This window comes from Cryptosporidium andersoni, assembly GCF_001865355.1.
Source record: "Cryptosporidium andersoni isolate 30847 chromosome Unknown contig_44, whole genome shotgun sequence".
Taxonomy (NCBI): domain Eukaryota; phylum Apicomplexa; class Conoidasida; order Eucoccidiorida; family Cryptosporidiidae; genus Cryptosporidium; species Cryptosporidium andersoni.
Window position 1 is genome coordinate 41,409 of NW_027122897.1, and position 18,227 is coordinate 59,635.

The following is an 18,227-nucleotide window of genomic DNA, read 5'->3' on the forward strand; positions in this document are numbered from 1 at the left end:
GGGGGGAGAAGGAAAAGAAAAATTGACATAGAGTAAGCAGCCCACAAACAGAAATATTTCACTATGCCGGTGATAAAGGCGCTAAAAATCCCGCAGACTTTGCAATGGTACTAGTAATGGGCAAATCTAAACTACTACTACTCCTCTTAAAGATCCAAAGATCTTTAAAAAAGTAAAAATGAATGAAGATAACTCTGTACCTGAGGTAAATACCTCAGAAAGGGATAAAGATATCTCTACCTATATCTCAACATATCATCGAAGATCTTCTGATGGAGTAAAAAATAAGTCTCCAGCTCCAATACAAATAACTATGGAACAGATCTTACGCGAATCCTTGCTTCACTCACAAGAAATAGATGAAGGTAGGAATTTAGCAATAACTAAGTATGGTTCTGTGGAGCTACAGGATAGAGATGAAATAGATGACTACAGAATTAAAAGGAGGAAAGAATTTGAGGATGCTATACGTAGAAAAAAGTGGCAAATTGGTATATATTTGAATTATGCTAAGTGGGAAATAATACAAGAGGATTATAATAGGGCAAGGTCAATTTTTGAGAGAGCTTTACAGGTAGATTATGAGAATACAGTTATATGGAGGCGTTATATACATATGGAGATTGTAGTTGGGAATATAAATGGAGCCAGAAATCTTTTTGAACGAGTAACTAAGCTTTTACCTCGTCAAGATGAATTCTGGTATAGATATTGCCAAATGGAGGAGATCCTATGTAACTATATTAATACTCGTTATATATATGGTAAATGGATTAAATGGAAACCTGATGACAAGGCTTACCTATCTTATATAAAGTTTGAGGAACGTTGCAAAGAGATAGATTTGGCTCGCAGAGTATTTATTGATTATATTTCTAGTAGACCAAGTGAGGTAGCTTTCATTTTATTTGGTAAATTTGAATTACTTCATGATAATTTGAAAGGTGTAAAGCAGGTATACCAGTTAGCTATAGAATACTTAGAAAATAATGAAGAACTTAGAGTAGATTTTGGTGCAAAACTATTTTTGTTTTTTGCTAATATAGAATTAAATCAGAATTTGTTTGATAATGCAATAGATATACTTAATAAAGGTCTAGAATTAATTGCAACACCTTTAGAGAGAGTGGCTCTCAAGGAACAGTTGATGTCACTTCATAAAATACAAACCGAAGAGAGACTTGATGAAAGTAGTTTTTGGATTAATGAAAAGTCTGATATGTACATGGAGGCAATTAAAGAAAATCCTTTAGATTATGACACTTGGTTTGATTATGGAATATTTGCTATTCACTACTTGGATTCTAATTCTATACTGCAATTATCTAAAGAACTTATAGAAAATCCCCCACCTGTGAATGACTCATTTATATGGGAAAAGTTTATGTATTCATGTTTATTATTTGCCAACTATTTAGAGAAATCTCAAAATTTAGATGAAACTAAGGAAATCTTTGAGAAACTTGTAAAGTGGGTTGGTGGGACTACCATAAGGAAGATGTCATATATTGATGAAGAACGTATTAAGTCTTCTGAAGTAGTACTATCAGACATTTATAGGTATTATGCAGAATTTTATATTCGTCAATTAGATTTACAAAAGGCTAGAACTACTTTAGGACAGGGACTTGGTAAAACATCATCTCCTGACTTATTTCGCTATTATATTGATATGGAATATAAGCTGGGGAATCTAGATAGATGCAGGATCTTATATACCAAGTTTATTGAATCCAATCCTTTGTCTGCCAAAATATGGTCTGATTTCATGGAATTTGAATATAAGTTGGAGGAGCTAGAAAGAGCTATGAAAATTGCAGAGTCAGGAATTGCAATGCCTGAATTAGATACCCCAGAAATTCTTTGGAAGGGTTATATAAATATATTGCTGGAAAAAGAGAATCTAGAAAAGGCTAAAAGTATATATGAGAGACTACTAGAGAAAACACAGCATCCCCAAGTAGTGATAGACTATGCTTCTTTTCTAACTTGGAAATTTAATTCTGTAGATCTTGCTAGGAATTTCCTGCAGAACACCTTACAAATATATAAGCAACAGGAATTAGACTACGAACGGTATACTATTTTGAGATTTTGGTTACTATTAGAAGAGAAAATTCAGGTAACTGGTATACATAACACAAAAGAGAATAACATTTGGATATCAAAACTTAAATCTATGCAACCAAGAATAGAAACACAGCCAAGTGTGAAAAAAGGAAATAATTATATTGAAGCAAACATAATATATGTATTTCCTGAAGATGAATTTACAGATTCTAAGGTACAACAAGACTCAGAATCTATACAAAAACGAAGTGCTCCTTTCAAATTACTAGATGCAGCAAAGAGATGGAAGCAGAGTATTGGAAATGATTAGACATTCAAATTACAAGAATAGTTGAAATTGAAATATAGATTATAGTGCTATTATAAAATCCCAGTGATTGTTTACACTTTAGTCATTGTTTAAATATATGCACATAAAGATACTCATAAGATTCAAATTTATGTAGTCACAACCTCAAAATTTATTGAAAATACAAAAGAATAAGTCACTTTAAGGTATAGTATGTATTACAATATTGAATATTCAAATTGCAGTTTGTATTAATATTTTATTTTTAAAAGAAAGGGTACTTTTTGAGAATAATTTAGATGTAGAAACTTCCAAAAAGTATAACCAAAAATATATACAACCTTATCTTTTAATAAAGTTATATCCATATAAGGAATGAAAAGTTTGAGTCATATTTAATATAAGTACCAGTCTAAGATCCTCCAAGAGGTGCTTGAGGTCTATCAGGTGAGTTATTCTCATCCAAAGAAGAAAGGCTAGAGGTTGACCACCAGGTATTCATTCTTACAATCAAATAATGCAAAATTAACTTCAATAAATCCTTCATATCAAAAAGGAGTGTAGATGTTCGTCTATATTGATGTGAACTTGCACCCTCATTAAATGATGAGTTTAAATTATTATATCCATTATAAGTAGATCTTTGGGTGGGTGTACTTCTGTCATTATCAGTAAACCTGTTATGTATATCTGAAGATTTTAAATCTGCATTCAAAAGATTTCCAGGGCATAGTCTATGTGGGTTGGTAAGATTTTCACTTACAGAATCTCTAGAATTCCTCAATGAGTTACTGATCAACTCACTATGTATAAGTGATGACGATTTAAGAGGAGATGTCACAGGTCCACTTTCTCCTGATAAGTTTACATCCATCTCTTCTCTACTTGGGGATATAAATTGTGGAGATAGATATTGCCTGGCTGTTTGGAACTGAGTCATACTATCATTCTCATTTTCAGAATAATTTTGATTAGGAGTATCATTTAATATGTTTGTATATAAGTTATCTGTAATTGAGACTTGTTGTTCAAGAGATTTTAACTGCTGAAGTTTCTTTACAGCAGCAGGAGGTATACCAGGAGTTCTGCAAATTGGGCAAGTAATGTCGTTTTCAAGCCATCGTCTTAAACATTGATAATGGAATACATGTCCACAAATAAGCCTCTGGGATTCCGAACTTTCTAGGGTTTCACGGCAAATAACACAGATATAAGTTGAAGGATCACAAAAGCTAAATTTAAATGTATTATTTTCATCCTTATTTGTTTTCGAAATATTCCTTTTAAAGGATTCCCCACCTGAATGAATAGATGATGTAATCATATCACAATCAATATGTTCCATTGTATTATTTCGCAGTATAGAATCAATTGTAATTCGATAATGGATCTTATTATATGCTAGTACTACATATTTAAAAGCTGTTCTAAGTTTAAACCATCCCAAACTAATCCAAATAATCATTTCCCAAAAGGATCTACTTGTTCCCCATGCAATTAGTACATGTAAATATGTAAAAAGTGTAAAGATATTCATAGAAATATCTACAAATTGTTGTATATAAAAACTCCAGTCTTCAACATTTCCTTTAATATTAGATAATACACTTCTAATGCAAGGAAGGCGAATTAAGGTTTTTATCCAAAGCATAAACAAACTAATTGGTTCATAGGCTATATGTAACTTTAGTGAGTAACCCACATCAAAAAAAAGACCATGGCCAATAACACTCAAACAAATATACATTAGAAATAACAAAAACAGGTATAAAGTTGCTTCGGAAGATACTGAAGAATTATGTTGTCTTCTATTATCCATTATATTAAAAGGTGTCAAGTATCTACCAGAGATTGTCCTAGAAACTACCCATAAAGGTAAATATTTATGGAAACTTTCTCTTATATATTGTCTAACTCTCAAAATTAATATTTCTATATATCTGCAAGCTTTATTATACATATTCATTTTATTAACAAAAGATATATTATCTCTAATTGGAGTAGGTGAGGCTGGCTGTGAAGTAAACTGTACAGTTTGTACTTCAGGTGATGTATTTGATGAACTTCTAATAAAAAGTCCATTAATTCCCCCAAATGCCACAGAATTCTCAACTCTATCTTCGATATTAGCCAGACAAACTCTAATACACGCAAATGGAGTCAACCACAAAACCCAACATGCTATATCTATTACATTAAAACCAGAAACAATTAATATGTAAGGTAACGAACTTAATACAAAATCTGCAATGACTATGCGTGAATGCCGAATTTCATAAGATTTCAATTCTCCTAAAAACACCTTGGTACAGATCTTATGAAAATTTATACAAAATCCAATAATTATATATATAATAAAAGGAAGGGCTAGATGAGCCACATCCCATAAATCACTATTTCCACTTATAGACCTAAATACAAAGAAATTTAAAAAATTATGCAATTATCTAATAGTATAGAAGTCATTAAGATTAGCTTATAGAACCAGATTTATGGGAGTCAATGTCAAGTATACCAAACTAAAAGAAGTAAAGAAACCTCTAACTTACCAGAAATTACATGCTAATGTACTACTAACTAGTCCACATATTGGAAGCAGTTTTGACATTAATAAATGAAATTTTCTGCAATCTCCCTTAGACAAAAAAAAAAAAAAGAGCTTGTACAGAATATAAAGAGAAAAGCTCTAAGGTTTTTGGTAATTAACGCGCCTTGATAACCCTAGACCCCAATCTATGGTCCCAACTTTTGTGCAGAAAGTACAAATTTAGAATTTTAACAAAATGAACAGAACTTTGTACTAATTAGTGAATAAAACTAAAGATGAAAAAAAAACCAATAATTAAGGATTTTAATAAAGATATATTTGACTTTAAAAGTCCCCACTTTGATGCTAAGAAAGCTTTAGAATATCCTGAGTTGGTGAAACTACCCAACCCAAATATTGAATCACTAGATAACTTGGGGAAAGCTTCTTTATTATTTCCATTCGGCATACAACCTCTTAAAAACTTAGATAAAGTACTTAACACTATAAATAATCGTGAGGAATCTATGCAAACCCTTAAGAATAACGAATATAAAATCAAAATGAAACGGAAATTCCAAAAAAGTAAGGAATGCTATTACAAGATACTGGAAAAAATAAAAAGTGAATTTATGACTTGTCCACCATCTGATAAGAATAAATTTGATATTGGATCATTGGTAGAAGTGACAGATGTCTTGTCTGGCTACAGTGTAAGTTTAGCATGTAACTTTAACTATCAATAAATATGATTAGCTTGAAATTATTAGCAGTTTATAGGTAAAATAAGTTTTGAAGACCAAACTCATTATATGGTTGATAATATAAAAAACTTTAATGATTCAGAATTACTGGATACTTCGACCTGGAGAATAATATCGTAAGTTTTTAAGAATATCGCAGAACAAAACACATTATGTTTTTATTGGTTAGCAGGAAAGAACATCATAATATTCGAGTCATAAAATAAGAATTAAACATAAAACTAAATATTTTTGTTTCAATATAAGTTTATAACCTCTGCAGCATGCTCTTGACTTGAATATTAACAACTACTAAGTTCCTGAGTGAGTTATATTTATTCCAGAGAGTTTGTGCAAGATTTTCTTCTGCATATTTAAAGTTTAATATTTCTATATGTATGGGACTGACTAAATAGTTTAAAAGCTTTAGAAGTTCGGAATTTTGAATATCTTCATTATTACATAATGTTAAGTGATCTAAATTTATGAACAGATCTCTGAAGTAAGTATGATTAGCCATTATAAAATCATTTGTTAAACCTTGTACGTTATTTATTGTCAATGACTTGAGTTGTTTACTCATATTTTTAGATATAGCTAGAAATTCCTCATTTGAAAGGCCTAAAGAAATACTTGCTCTCAAAGTAATTTGTTCAAGTTGAGGAAATACCTTTGAGTTTAAAGCTTCAATATATTTTGTATGACTTTCTCTAGATGTAAGCAACGAGAGATCTAAAGTTAGATTTCTTAAATATTTGCAATATATGCCTATTTTCTGAATTAGATCATTACAAAGTTGTTGGTGTCCATTTAAACTAATAGTAAGGGTTTTGAGATTGTGACAATTAGCAATACAAAGTAAGACATCTCTGGTAACAAGATTAGCTAGACCATCCAATTCTAAAGTCTCCAAACTCTTCTCATTTTGCTTTAAGATACAACATAATGATAAAGGTATACTTCCTCCTCCAGTCATGCTACTACTTATATTTAAGGAAATGATTAAATCATTTATTTTAGATTCCAAATCCCCCATATTAATATCTTCAGACTCCTCATTATTCATATTAACTCTCTGTTTTTTTGTGCAAGCTTCTTCAGAATATTCATCTGTTAAAGAAAATGTTGAAATATTATCTAGAATTGATGAAGAAGATTCTTTAATTGTAGAATTTTCAATATATTGGTCTAAATTGATGCTTTGACTTAAAGAGAGACTTGTTAGTGAGGAAGTATTTGAATTACTAAACCTAAGAGCTAAATAATATAGTGATTTGACTGATAACATTGGACACCAAGATAAATCCAAACATTTAATTTTCAAAAGTCGGTTCATTAATAGAAAACATGAGTAGTCTGTAATACCTGCACAACTTCTTAAAATTAAGTTTTCAATATTAGGTGAAGATATTGATAATATTTTAATTATACTATCATTAATATTTAAACTGTAACGTAGATCTAAATGTAAGAGATTTGGTAGAATTGAGAATAATGCTGATAGTATTTCACAAGAGAATTTACATCTCCCCAAAATTAATTTTTCCAAAAGTAAATTACCCATTAAATTTATTTTTATATCTTCATCTTTGATGCTATCACAAGATGAAATATTTAATTCCTTTAAAAATATAGCAGATTCCAGAAGATTAGTAAATGTTGAACCTTTTAAATTACGACAATTAGATACATTTAATCTCTCAATTTTAGGAGCAAGTTTAATAATATAACCTAAGTCTGTTATTTGTGGACAATTGCTTACATCTAATACTGTCAAGTTACTTACACTATGCACAAAGGTAGGTGAAAACATATATGGAGAAAAAGCAGAATCAGTAACCAATTTACAGCCTGATATATAAAGTTCTCTCAATTTTCCACAATTATTAATTGTTGAACGTATTAGTCTGTTGTTAACCTGTAGGCAATTACTGAGATCCAAGATCCTTATATTTGGACTATGGAACAAGACATAGTTCAATGCACTGGTCTTTACACCACTACATCCACAAAGCTTAATAGTTTCACGATTTGGGCCACTCAATCCAAATAGAAAAGATTCTGTGATAGCTACTCCTTGATTTCTTAGACATTGGTATATCTCATTAATAGCCCTGTCAGAATAATTCCTCAAAATAGGTTTGAATAACCTTCCATTAGATAATCTCACTACCTGAGGCTCCAAAAAGCCATTTAGATAAGTTGTATTATTAATATTGACTACAGATTCTAACATCATATATTTTATTAATACCTTATTTCCTTTGAGGATTTTCCTAAAACTGTGGCGCTATAAATATTAGTGTTTAGCGCCTAAAACACAGTATCGTAATACCATCAAAAGGTCTGTTTCTAACTTTTCAATATTTTTACAAATAAGATTGAGCTTAAAATACAAAATTTATTGTCTTAGTGTTGATATTATTCATTTAACACTATTATAAGAGTAGATTTTGATGTGACCTTCTGAGATATAAGCGTTACTTTCTATTCCTTAAAACTGGAATAATCCCAGGTATTTGAATTAACAGATTCTGAAATATTAAATTAAGAAGATGATTAAGAAATGGACTATTATACTGAAGTACAATTTGAGGAACAGTTTGATTCTCAAATATCTGATACTGTAGGCCAACAAAATTCATTGTCCAAGATAACTGAGAACTTGAATAATCTGAACAATGATAAACTTATAGAACCAATTAAGAAACGAAGAAATATAGAAGATATATATACAAACCAAATATCTAGGCTATGTACAGTATTTGAAAGAAATTTTAAGGTTCTAAGCTTTGAAGATATAACTAGAATTCAAAAATCTCTTATTGAAGAGACAATGGAAATTTTGGGAACTTCTGAATGTGTATCATTCTTTCTCCTATTTTGCACTAGATGGGAATTGGATAGTCTAACACAGGAGTGGTTTTCAGATCAAAATAAAGTATTAGAAAAGTTTGATATATCAAAAGTCGACGCTTTTGATAATGGTCCATTTAATGATATAACTATTTCAGATGAGTCTTTTACTAGTAGAGAATTCTATTGTAATATAATTGCAGATACTGTAAAATATAATGAGACATTTTCCTTAAAATGTGGACATAGATACTCTAAAATTTGCTGGAAATCATATTTAGAAATATCTCTGAAAGAAGGAATACCCTGTATTTTTAATTTGAGGTGTATAGGCTGTAATTTCCTTATTCCAAGAGAAGTTTGGAAAATGTTTTTGACTGAAAGTGATATGATTACATTTGATAAATTTTGTATACGTAGCTTTGTGGATTATAAGAGAGCACCAATTAAATGGTGCCCTGGAGTCGACTGCAACTTTGCATTGGAATTAATATCAAGTGCATTTGGATCATGTGATGTTAAATGTAACTGTGGTGTTGAATTTTGTATTTATTGTAGTAATGAACCACATTGGCCAATTCCCTGTAAAATTATTGCAAAGTGGAATGAGAAGAACAAAGGAGAAGCTGACAATATATCTTGGATTTTAGATAATACTAAATTATGCCCTAAATGCAAACAATATATTGAAAAAAATCAAGGTTGTGTTCATATGAAGTGTCGTTGTAAATTTGAATTCTGTTGGCTATGTTTAGGTGATTGGAGTAAGCATAGCAATGTAGATGTTTATAAATGCAATATCTTTGAATTAAGAACAATAAAAGGAGGAAAAGAGAATTTACATGATAATTCTATAGAACGTTATGTACACTACTTTGAAAGATATAGAGTTCACTTACAGAGTCAGAAAGCAGCTGAACTTTTTTTATATAATGAAATACCAATATATACTGAGAAACTTAATATCAATTTTTCTGATCCTCTAGCTGGGGAGTTTCTCAAGAATGCAGTACTTCAAACTATTCAGGGTAGAAGGTTAATTAAATGGACCTATGCTTATGGGTACTTTGCATTGTGGAAAGATGGGAAGACTAAGAGTTTGTTTGAGTATCATCAAGGACAATTGGAGAAGACTCTTAATATTCTACAAGATATGGTTAGTACATTTGGTACTTATTATACAGGAATGAATGAAGATATTCCTAAGAAAACTGAGAACTCTCATTTTCTTCAAAGCTTTTTAGACTACAAAACAAGACTTGTAGATTTAACAAGGGTTGTTAGATCTTTCTTTAATACAGTATCCCATGCACTTGAATATGATTTCGTATACAATATACAGGAATAACTACATAGCAACTTTATTTTATAATTAGTAAATTTAGTGCTTATATACTTATAATACTCTAAATCTAACAATAATCCTATTATCTTAAGCTTAGTAGATTCCGCGTAATATGTAGTATTAACTATATGTTGGCGCCATTTTTCTGAAACGTTTCCTTCACAATTTTGGAAGATAAAGGTTCAGGGATGCAAGACGATTCGACACAAGTGGACCCTTATGACATTCTTGCAGTTAATATCGATTCAAGCCAACAGGAGATACGTAGTTCATATCGCAAACTTTGTAAATTATTGCATCCAGACAAGATACACAACTCCAAATTAAGTGATATTGAGAATTCTCAACAACAATTTATAAGGATTAATAGAGCTTATTCAATATTATCTAATCCTGTACTTAGAAAATTCTATGATCGATATGGATTTCAATATTTATCTGTAGCCGAAGACGCTATTAACTCAGCAACATTTAAAGATGATATACAAAACAATGAAAGTAACTCAATTATTTTATATGATAATCAGCTTAAGAAATTGGAAAATAAGGTTAAACGTAATATAAGGACTAATAAGAACATATCTGTAAATATTAATTCACCTCAGGGAATAGTAATAATTACCTACCTAACATGGCCATTTCTATATCATTACCAAAAACCTGTATATGCAAGAAACAAAAATCTACTTATTAACTTACTACCAACTACAAGCCAGACAATTTCACAGATATCCCTTAGATTTCCTATAAGTAACTTTTTTAAGAAGAGCAAGGAGTCTACGACTTCACTGGATATTGTTTTATTAAACAACTTTGTTCACCCCAATAATCTTAGAAAAAGAGCTTCTATCAATAGCTCAATTCACTACATTCTTAATAAATATTTTGGAAAAGGCATTTTATGTTCATTGCATATGGATACACCTTATCTTGGTATTTCCCCAGTTAAAGGTGAGTGTATTGTCAAATATCCAATGACTGCAGTTGAGTTTGCCGGAATAAATCAAATAGATATCATTAGCAATTCTCAAATGCAATTTAAGGTTAGCTTAGAGTGTGGAATATCAAATTACAAGGGTTATGATAATTTAACAAATATACTGGGATCTTTTTCTGATTCTGATTATGTGGTTGAGAAGAGAGGCTGTATAATTACAAATAAAATTGTTAATGAGTATATGTTTCCTAAGTCTAACATTCCTTTACTTGATATATCAATTGAAAATCCAATGATACAAATGATTGGAACTCAGTTGAAATGGAAATCCTGTTTATCTTCATATGCATCAACTATTGAGACTAGTATAGGACTTGGGAATTATAGTGGTGCTGAAGTCAAAATTCAAACAGATTTACTGAACATCGAAAGTAGGTTCCTAACTTTCTCCCAACGGATTTCTACACTTTTCTTCTACTTAGCTGATAGATTTAGAACAAAAATGTCTACATTGCAATCAGAAATTACTTATAGATTTTTTGGAAATAATCCTGAATTTTTAATACAAACAAAGTGCACAATTTTAACTGAGAATCTAAACTATTGGTCAATTAATCCTAGTATCTCTTCATTAAATGGATTGAATCTAGAATTAGGATATGAATGGGGATTTATGGATAAAATCGACTTGGAAGACGATGATGAAGATGATATCAGTGACAATTCATCAAAAAATCAATTTATTAAAGAATCTCGTATTTTTTATGGAATATTAATACAGAATTATTCATATCATTTAATGATCAAGTATACTAGACACGGGCTTAATTGGCAATTTCCTTTCTTGTTATATAGCTGGAAACCTAGCAATACTACTAGCCAAATATATCCCATTACATACCAAATTCCTCCTCTGTATAATCAATATGTAGATCTAAAAACAAAGAATTCAACTTTTCTTTTAGAGTTTATAATTAGGAATTTTTATATTTTAAGTTTCCTCACTTCAGCAACTCTACTCCCTGTACTAGCTTTGAAGTCGATTTCTTCAGAATCAAAAGGATTTCTACTAAAGTATATTGGCAGAACTTTAGATTTCATTAATTCAATATTCTATGTTAATAATGTAAACTATAGTAGTAAGAAAATCTTTAGAGAACAAAGGACTACTCCCAATTTTTATGAGACTGAGAATGGAATTTCAGTTAAACTAGTATCATTGGATTATATGTACAAACCTCTTGCGGATGAAAATAGGGCCAAAGAAGTAAGTTGTAGTGGATTAGTAATTCAAGAAGCATTGTATGGGCCTATTGAAGGGTTTATTGAACTATTAAGAGATGATGATAATTCTCTAGAGTTACTTAAAAATTATGTTCAAAGCATCAAATATAAAGTTCAGCCTATTGGATCACATATATCTCAAATAGAGGAAATTGTGATTTTAAATGTAACCGATTTTTTAATGGCTAGAGTAAAACATTCTGCTATTGAGTTATCATCTGTGACTAAAAAGGGACTTCTTTCATATGATTCTATTCTGCATTATAAAAATTTAACGACTCAGGACTTTCTCTTAAAATCTCGTTTCACACTATTTATCAAATATATCTATGGAAACAAAGTAATATCACGTTTTTACGATGATTTAAGTCCTATAATTATACCTTAAGTAGATAAAGTACTTAACTCTTTATTTTATAATTTTTTTTTTCTTTTTAATAAAAATCATTTCCACGAGTGATACATGGACGTCTTCATCACCGGTATTACCTAATACACCAAAATATAAAATAAAAAAAAAAAAAGAAAAAAGCAAAAATTCACGATCTAGGTATATACAAATTTATGTACACAATTTCTATTTTTGAAGGATAGATAAAGTTTTGAGTGGTCTGAAAATAATTTAGCAAATGTTAAGAGACAAGCTTCGTCATCTTAGTGCCCCTGTAATACCACGACAATTGTTTACTGAAATAATAAGAAGAAACAGAACAACAGCTAGAAATCTCATATCTAATATAGTTTTGAACCAACTTAATTGTCAAGTTCTTATTCACTACCCTATTTTACTGGATAATTCAAGATATAAAAGATTTTTATCTAATAGCTATATTGGCAATATTAAGAATATTGACAACCATAGAGATATTATAGACCAAAATCTAATAAATGACAAGGAGGATTCTATTGAGATTAATTCTATTAAGGATTTAACTGAAGTAGAACTTACTCGAGATAATATAGAGAATAAATATGAAAATCATGGGGAATCAGAATATGGAGATGACAAAGACAAAGATATACATGAGTCTATTTTAATGGACAATGAAAAATCTATTGAAGATCAGATATTTGGGATAATTAAAGCATACTGCTCAGAGAATACACAACTTGATTACAAAACGAATTTGATGGATATAGATACTATTGAAGAAGGACGTAAGTGGGACTCTTTAGATAGCGTGGAACTTATTTTAAGTCTTGAAGAACACTTCGGAATTCAAATCCCTGATGACATAGCTGATAATATAAAGTATGTAAGAGATATTATTGAAGCTGTATTAAATGCTCTAAAAGAAGCTAAGTGAAAATGTTACATTGAGAATAATGCAAGAACAGAAAATAGTAGATTCTTACTATTTGAGCACTTAGATTACGAATGATAAGCCATCTTATATTGTCAATCCTTTACTCTCATAACCAATGCATAGTTTGGAATATTAACTAACATTGTGAATAATACAATATAATTGCTTTCTTAGATAATAATTAAGTATTCATTAAATTAACTTTAAAATGTAAACTAGACAACGATTAAAATAACACTTTTTATTAAATATTTTGCAAAAAAAAATTGCTTGAGATATTGCACTAGATCAAGGCTTAGCTATATGATGAAGATACTTATATTTTGTTGAATTTTAAGAGCAAAAAACTTGTATTTTAAATTAATATTGGAAATATAAATATACAAGGTTGTATTGGTTATTTTGAGGATTGTAGCGTTTATTCCAAATATCTCACTTAGATTAAAATTTAACCTACATTTTAAGTAGTTTTGATACTTTTTGATAGATTTTGTTTCCATCAAAATTTTAATTACTGAACTTCTACCCCACTAACCTTATGGTTCTCTTGAAATATATTAGTGGTAGTGAAGAAAATAGTACAAAAGAAATATTAGTTTCTGCTTATTATAATTGATAATATTTAATAGGTTAAAAACATATTGATATTTTATCCACTTTAGGGTATAGGACTAAGTTCATGTGACAGATTATTTAGCTATATGGATGTTTAGTTTATAGTAGAAATGTAAAGATATTACTTTAGCACCTCTAATTTCTAAATTTCCCAGTATCTATTCTAACTAGGACTTCAGCTATAATTATTTTATAATTATTAATTACTGATATTTAAGCGGTTTGCAGCTGTAACCTAGGATATATAGACATTGCCATTAACTCCTGTAAAAGTAATTTACAAGCGTAAGGAAGACAAACTTGACTAATTTGAGATTTGTTACTGCATACTTTGCATTCATAATGCTGTTTTCCTAGGTCAGCAGTACAAATAAGGCCACAAAGTTCACATACATGAACCCTGTATGCATCACACTGATCAAAAAGTCGCTCTTTAAGCATTTTTGCAGCTCCATGTGAGATCATGCAGTCACGTTCCATCTCACCAAAACGAAGGCCTCCTTCTCTAGATCTACCTTCTCTAGGTTGTCTTGTCAACATCGTAATAGCCCCCTTTGCTCTAGCATGAATCTTGTCATCAACCATGTGTTTTAAGCGTTGATAATAGGTTGGGCCTATAAAAATTCGAGACTCTAATTGTCTTCCAGTATGCCCATTATACATAACTTCATTTCCATTCCTTTGAAAACCAGCAGCATGTAACCTATTTGATATTTCTTCAACAGTGACTTTTGTGAAAGGTGTAGCATCACCTTCCATGCCTTCAATAGCACAAGTCTTACCGAGTATACATTCAATAAGATGCCCAATAGTCATTCTTGAAGGAATAGCATGAGGATTCATAATTATATCTGGTACTATCCCATCTTGAGTAAATGGCATATCTTCCATTCTATATGTAATCCCAATTGTACCTTTCTGGCCATGTCTTGAAGCGAATTTATCACCAATATGAGGCACCCGAATTGTTCTAACTTTAACTTTTGTAAATTTGACTCCTTTGCTATTGGTACTTAAAAGAACCTCATCTACAATCCCATGTTCTGAGCTTCTCAATCCAATAGAGCAATCGCGTTTTGTAAGGCGTTCAATTCGGTTATCTCGTTCTTCTGGAGGAATAGGTCCAAACTTTCCTATAATAATATCATCACCTAAAACTCGATTTCCAGGTTCAATAAGTCCATCACGATCAAGGTTTCCATAATTCCCAAAGCGAAGTCCGCTCACTTCATCTGGATTAGGCAGCTCAAATGCTTCAATCAGATTACTCCCTATTTGTTTCTCCTCTGAGACATAAGTCCTAAAAAAAACTGAGCGGAATAGTCCTCTATCAATAGATGATTGATTCATAATCAAACTATCTTCCTGATTGTAACCTGAATAACACATAATACCTACTATACAGTTAATACCTGCAGGAAGCTCTCTAAATCTCATATATGTCATGGCTCTAGTTGTAACTAAAGGTTTTTGAGGATAGTATAAAACATAACCTAATGTATCCATCCTCACATTGTAATTGCTAGTATATACACCCATTGCTTGTTTACCCATAGCACTTTGATAAACATTCCTAGGGCTCTGATTATGATCTGGAAATGGAATGATACTTGCACAAATTCCCAAAATTAAGGATGGATGAATTTCACAATGTGTGTATGTACTACAATAGCCACGAGCATCGCGTAGATCATTCATAAACATGGCAATCATTGCAGTTTCCTCCTCTTCGCAATCAATATACTCTATTATCCCCGATTTGATTAGATCATCCCAAGTAAAATCAGAATCTCTTGAAATTCCACCTTCAGGTAAATTAACTTCAGATAAAATTTTCATATCTTCATTAGAGTTATTTCCTGGTATTTTAATTCCCAAAAGTGTTGCTATATGAGACTTACGAATCTTTAGTTCTCCATCCTCACCTACAATGTATAGAGGTCTCATAGATCTTCCTGCATCTGTAAATAGCTTTACCTCACGATTGACAACATCTAAAACAATAGAAGTCTCATAGGGAATTTCCCCACTCCTTCTAATCATGCGTAAGTTGGTTATAGAGTCCTCAGAATCGTCAAAACAGCCAACCCAATTACCATTCAAGAAAACTTTTATTTTGTCCTTAATATCCTCGGGTGGAACTTCATCTATTGAGTCCATTCCCCATTCATCTAAGAAAGTTCTAATTGCAAATGGACGATAACCAACAGAGATTTCACACATTAAAGCCAAGTTCTTTACTAAACCTACAGCATGACCTTCTGGAGTCTCAGCTGGACAAATCATTCCCCAATGGGTATTATGAAGCTGTCTAGGCTTAGCTAATGTTCCTTCACGGCCCAAAGGTGTATTCAATCGCCTCAGATAAGATAAAGCTGATGCAAAAGTAAGACGACTCAGTACCTGAGCAACACCAGTTCGAACTATTTTCCCATCACGATCTTTACCCCAATTACCTGTAGCAAATTGATATTGTAAAGTTTGTGTAATATAAGAAGCTGACCTAATTACCCCAGCTACATCAAATTCTTTACCATTGTCAATATTTCGTTGTAAGAGGCGTCTCATATCCTTCATCATCTTCCTAAAAGACTGACCAAATGAAGCTGCTACAAGGGGTCCTGCTAAATCCAGCCTTTTTTTACCAAAATGATCTCTATCATCTTCAGGAACTCTTCCCAATGCTCCCATACATAACCTATGGACCATATAACCTATAAAGTAAGCTTTACGAAATTCACATCCTATAGTTACACCAACATGAGGTAACACCTCCCTCTCTAACAATTCTCGTGCATATTGAATCCTCTTCTCACGAATTGCACCAACAGTAGGTCCACGCTTCCCAATAAAATCTAAGCATACCTCCTGGCTTGAAAATTCAAATGTTTCTTCCAAAGATGGACGCAAAATAGCTAACATCTGCGAGTCACTAAAATCGTAAACACACCTTAGTAAAATATCCTTATCAGATAAAACCCCCAATGCTCTAAAGAGGATTGCAATAGGAATATCTGTGCGTATATAAGGTAAAGTTGCTACTACCTGACCTTGAGATCCTCCTCTAAGCTTTACTGAAAAACCTGATGTTGCTTGCATTCCTTCCCTATTACTTCTGACCTCTGCAATCCAAGTATATTTAGAGGGTTGTTTCTTTTGAAACAAGTATACAAAATTATTTGCCATTCTTTCTTGTCCAATCAGTACTTTTTCCATTCCATTTATTATAAAGTAACCTCCCTGATCATATATACACTCCCCTGCACTCTGAAGTTCACGTTCAGTAATATTATGTGTCCAGCAATATTCTGAACGCAACATTATTGGAATCTTAGCAAGTGGAAGACGCGAATATGTTGTTTCATGAAGTAATGTCTGTGTCCCATCTTCATGTATACGATATATCTTCTGCTCTGCATCAACAAATACTGGACTTGCATATGTTAAGCTTCTTAGTCTAGCTTCACTTGGCCATAAACCTCTTGCTACTCCTTCACGCTCCTCCACAGAAGGTCTGCTTAAAGATAACTGACCAAACTTCAATACATACTGAATACTTGTATCTATCTGCTCATCTGGACGGTATTGAGGCTGCGGATTAATTACAATTGGAGGATGTTCATCTACAATTTCCTGTAATTTATACATTATAAAATCATTAAAGCTCTCTAGTTGCTGACTTACTAAACCCCTATCTCGGAAATATGTACCTATTAAGGCCCATGAGTCCTCTTGCTGCACTTCATCATCTTTCAAAGAAGTCAACATTCCAGATCTGCTAAATATCCAGACAAATGTAGTTCAAATACTTGTAAAATCTGTCTCTAATATCAGGAGTAACCAACTAAATCAAGATGTAATTAACCCTAGTTAATTATGTGTAAATATATGAAATATTCTATAATCGTCTCTTGCTTAGCGTTTTGAATTCCTCACGAAAACCCCAACTTTACTTCGGTACATGGCGCCATATAATGGCGCTAATATTTGCAGCATATAAATCTATATAAGAAAGTACTTAATATAAAGAAAAGTGTGGGTTAGTTATTCAGCAAACTAAAGAGTTAAATTATGATTATTTAAATATGGGAGAACAATTTTTATATTCTAATATCACATTTTTCAATTTCCTCTTTAAAAAGTTAGGTTTCCGTACTTTAACAAAAAAAATTATTTGGAATTCTTTAAATTTCATGTTAACTTATGTACTTTAACATATATTCCTATGAATTATTATTTTATTAGATTCCTAAG

At 31.2% G+C, this 18,227-nt stretch overlaps 8 protein-coding genes across 8 annotated transcripts; 5 read left to right on the forward strand and 3 right to left on the reverse strand.

The window, feature by feature from the left end:
• Positions 1 to 178: 178 nt before the first annotated feature.
• Positions 179 to 2,380, forward strand: cand_011610 (uncharacterized protein; the record flags this gene model as incomplete). Its single annotated transcript, XM_067211400.1, has 1 exon — positions 179 to 2,380. The coding sequence occupies one exon, from the start codon at positions 179 to 181 to the stop codon at positions 2,378 to 2,380; it is 2,202 nt and encodes a 733-aa protein (XP_067067020.1).
• Positions 2,381 to 2,771: 391 nt separating this feature from the next.
• Positions 2,772 to 4,967, reverse strand: cand_011620 (zinc C3HC4 type domain-containing protein; the record flags this gene model as incomplete). Its single annotated transcript, XM_067211401.1, has 2 exons — positions 2,772 to 4,770; positions 4,909 to 4,967. The coding sequence occupies 2 exons, from the start codon at positions 4,965 to 4,967 to the stop codon at positions 2,772 to 2,774; spliced, it is 2,058 nt and encodes a 685-aa protein (XP_067067021.1).
• Positions 4,968 to 5,182: 215 nt separating this feature from the next.
• On the forward strand, positions 5,183 to 5,856 carry cand_011630 (uncharacterized protein; the record flags this gene model as incomplete). The annotated part of the gene is made up of 3 exons (XM_067211402.1): positions 5,183 to 5,599; positions 5,657 to 5,766; positions 5,820 to 5,856. The coding sequence occupies 3 exons, from the start codon at positions 5,183 to 5,185 to the stop codon at positions 5,854 to 5,856; spliced, it is 564 nt and encodes a 187-aa protein (XP_067067022.1).
• A 41-nt stretch (positions 5,857 to 5,897) lies between these two features.
• On the reverse strand, positions 5,898 to 7,865 carry cand_011640 (leucine rich repeat family protein; the record flags this gene model as incomplete). Its single annotated transcript, XM_067211403.1, has 1 exon — positions 5,898 to 7,865. One exon carries the CDS (start codon positions 7,863 to 7,865, stop codon positions 5,898 to 5,900), a length of 1,968 nt encoding a protein of 655 aa, XP_067067023.1.
• A 330-nt stretch (positions 7,866 to 8,195) lies between these two features.
• cand_011650 (IBR domain-containing protein) lies at positions 8,196 to 9,833 on the forward strand (the record flags this gene model as incomplete). The annotated part of the gene is made up of 1 exon (XM_067211404.1): positions 8,196 to 9,833. The coding sequence occupies one exon, from the start codon at positions 8,196 to 8,198 to the stop codon at positions 9,831 to 9,833; it is 1,638 nt and encodes a 545-aa protein (XP_067067024.1).
• Positions 9,834 to 10,018: 185 nt separating this feature from the next.
• On the forward strand, positions 10,019 to 12,439 carry cand_011660 (uncharacterized protein; the record flags this gene model as incomplete). Its single annotated transcript, XM_067211405.1, has 1 exon — positions 10,019 to 12,439. One exon carries the CDS (start codon positions 10,019 to 10,021, stop codon positions 12,437 to 12,439), a length of 2,421 nt encoding a protein of 806 aa, XP_067067025.1.
• A 241-nt stretch (positions 12,440 to 12,680) lies between these two features.
• Positions 12,681 to 13,358, forward strand: cand_011670 (uncharacterized protein; the record flags this gene model as incomplete). The annotated part of the gene is made up of 1 exon (XM_067211406.1): positions 12,681 to 13,358. The coding sequence occupies one exon, from the start codon at positions 12,681 to 12,683 to the stop codon at positions 13,356 to 13,358; it is 678 nt and encodes a 225-aa protein (XP_067067026.1).
• An 828-nt stretch (positions 13,359 to 14,186) lies between these two features.
• Positions 14,187 to 17,741, reverse strand: cand_011680 (RNA polymerase beta subunit; the record flags this gene model as incomplete). The annotated part of the gene is made up of 1 exon (XM_067211407.1): positions 14,187 to 17,741. One exon carries the CDS (start codon positions 17,739 to 17,741, stop codon positions 14,187 to 14,189), a length of 3,555 nt encoding a protein of 1,184 aa, XP_067067027.1.
• Positions 17,742 to 18,227: the final 486 nt, after the last annotated feature.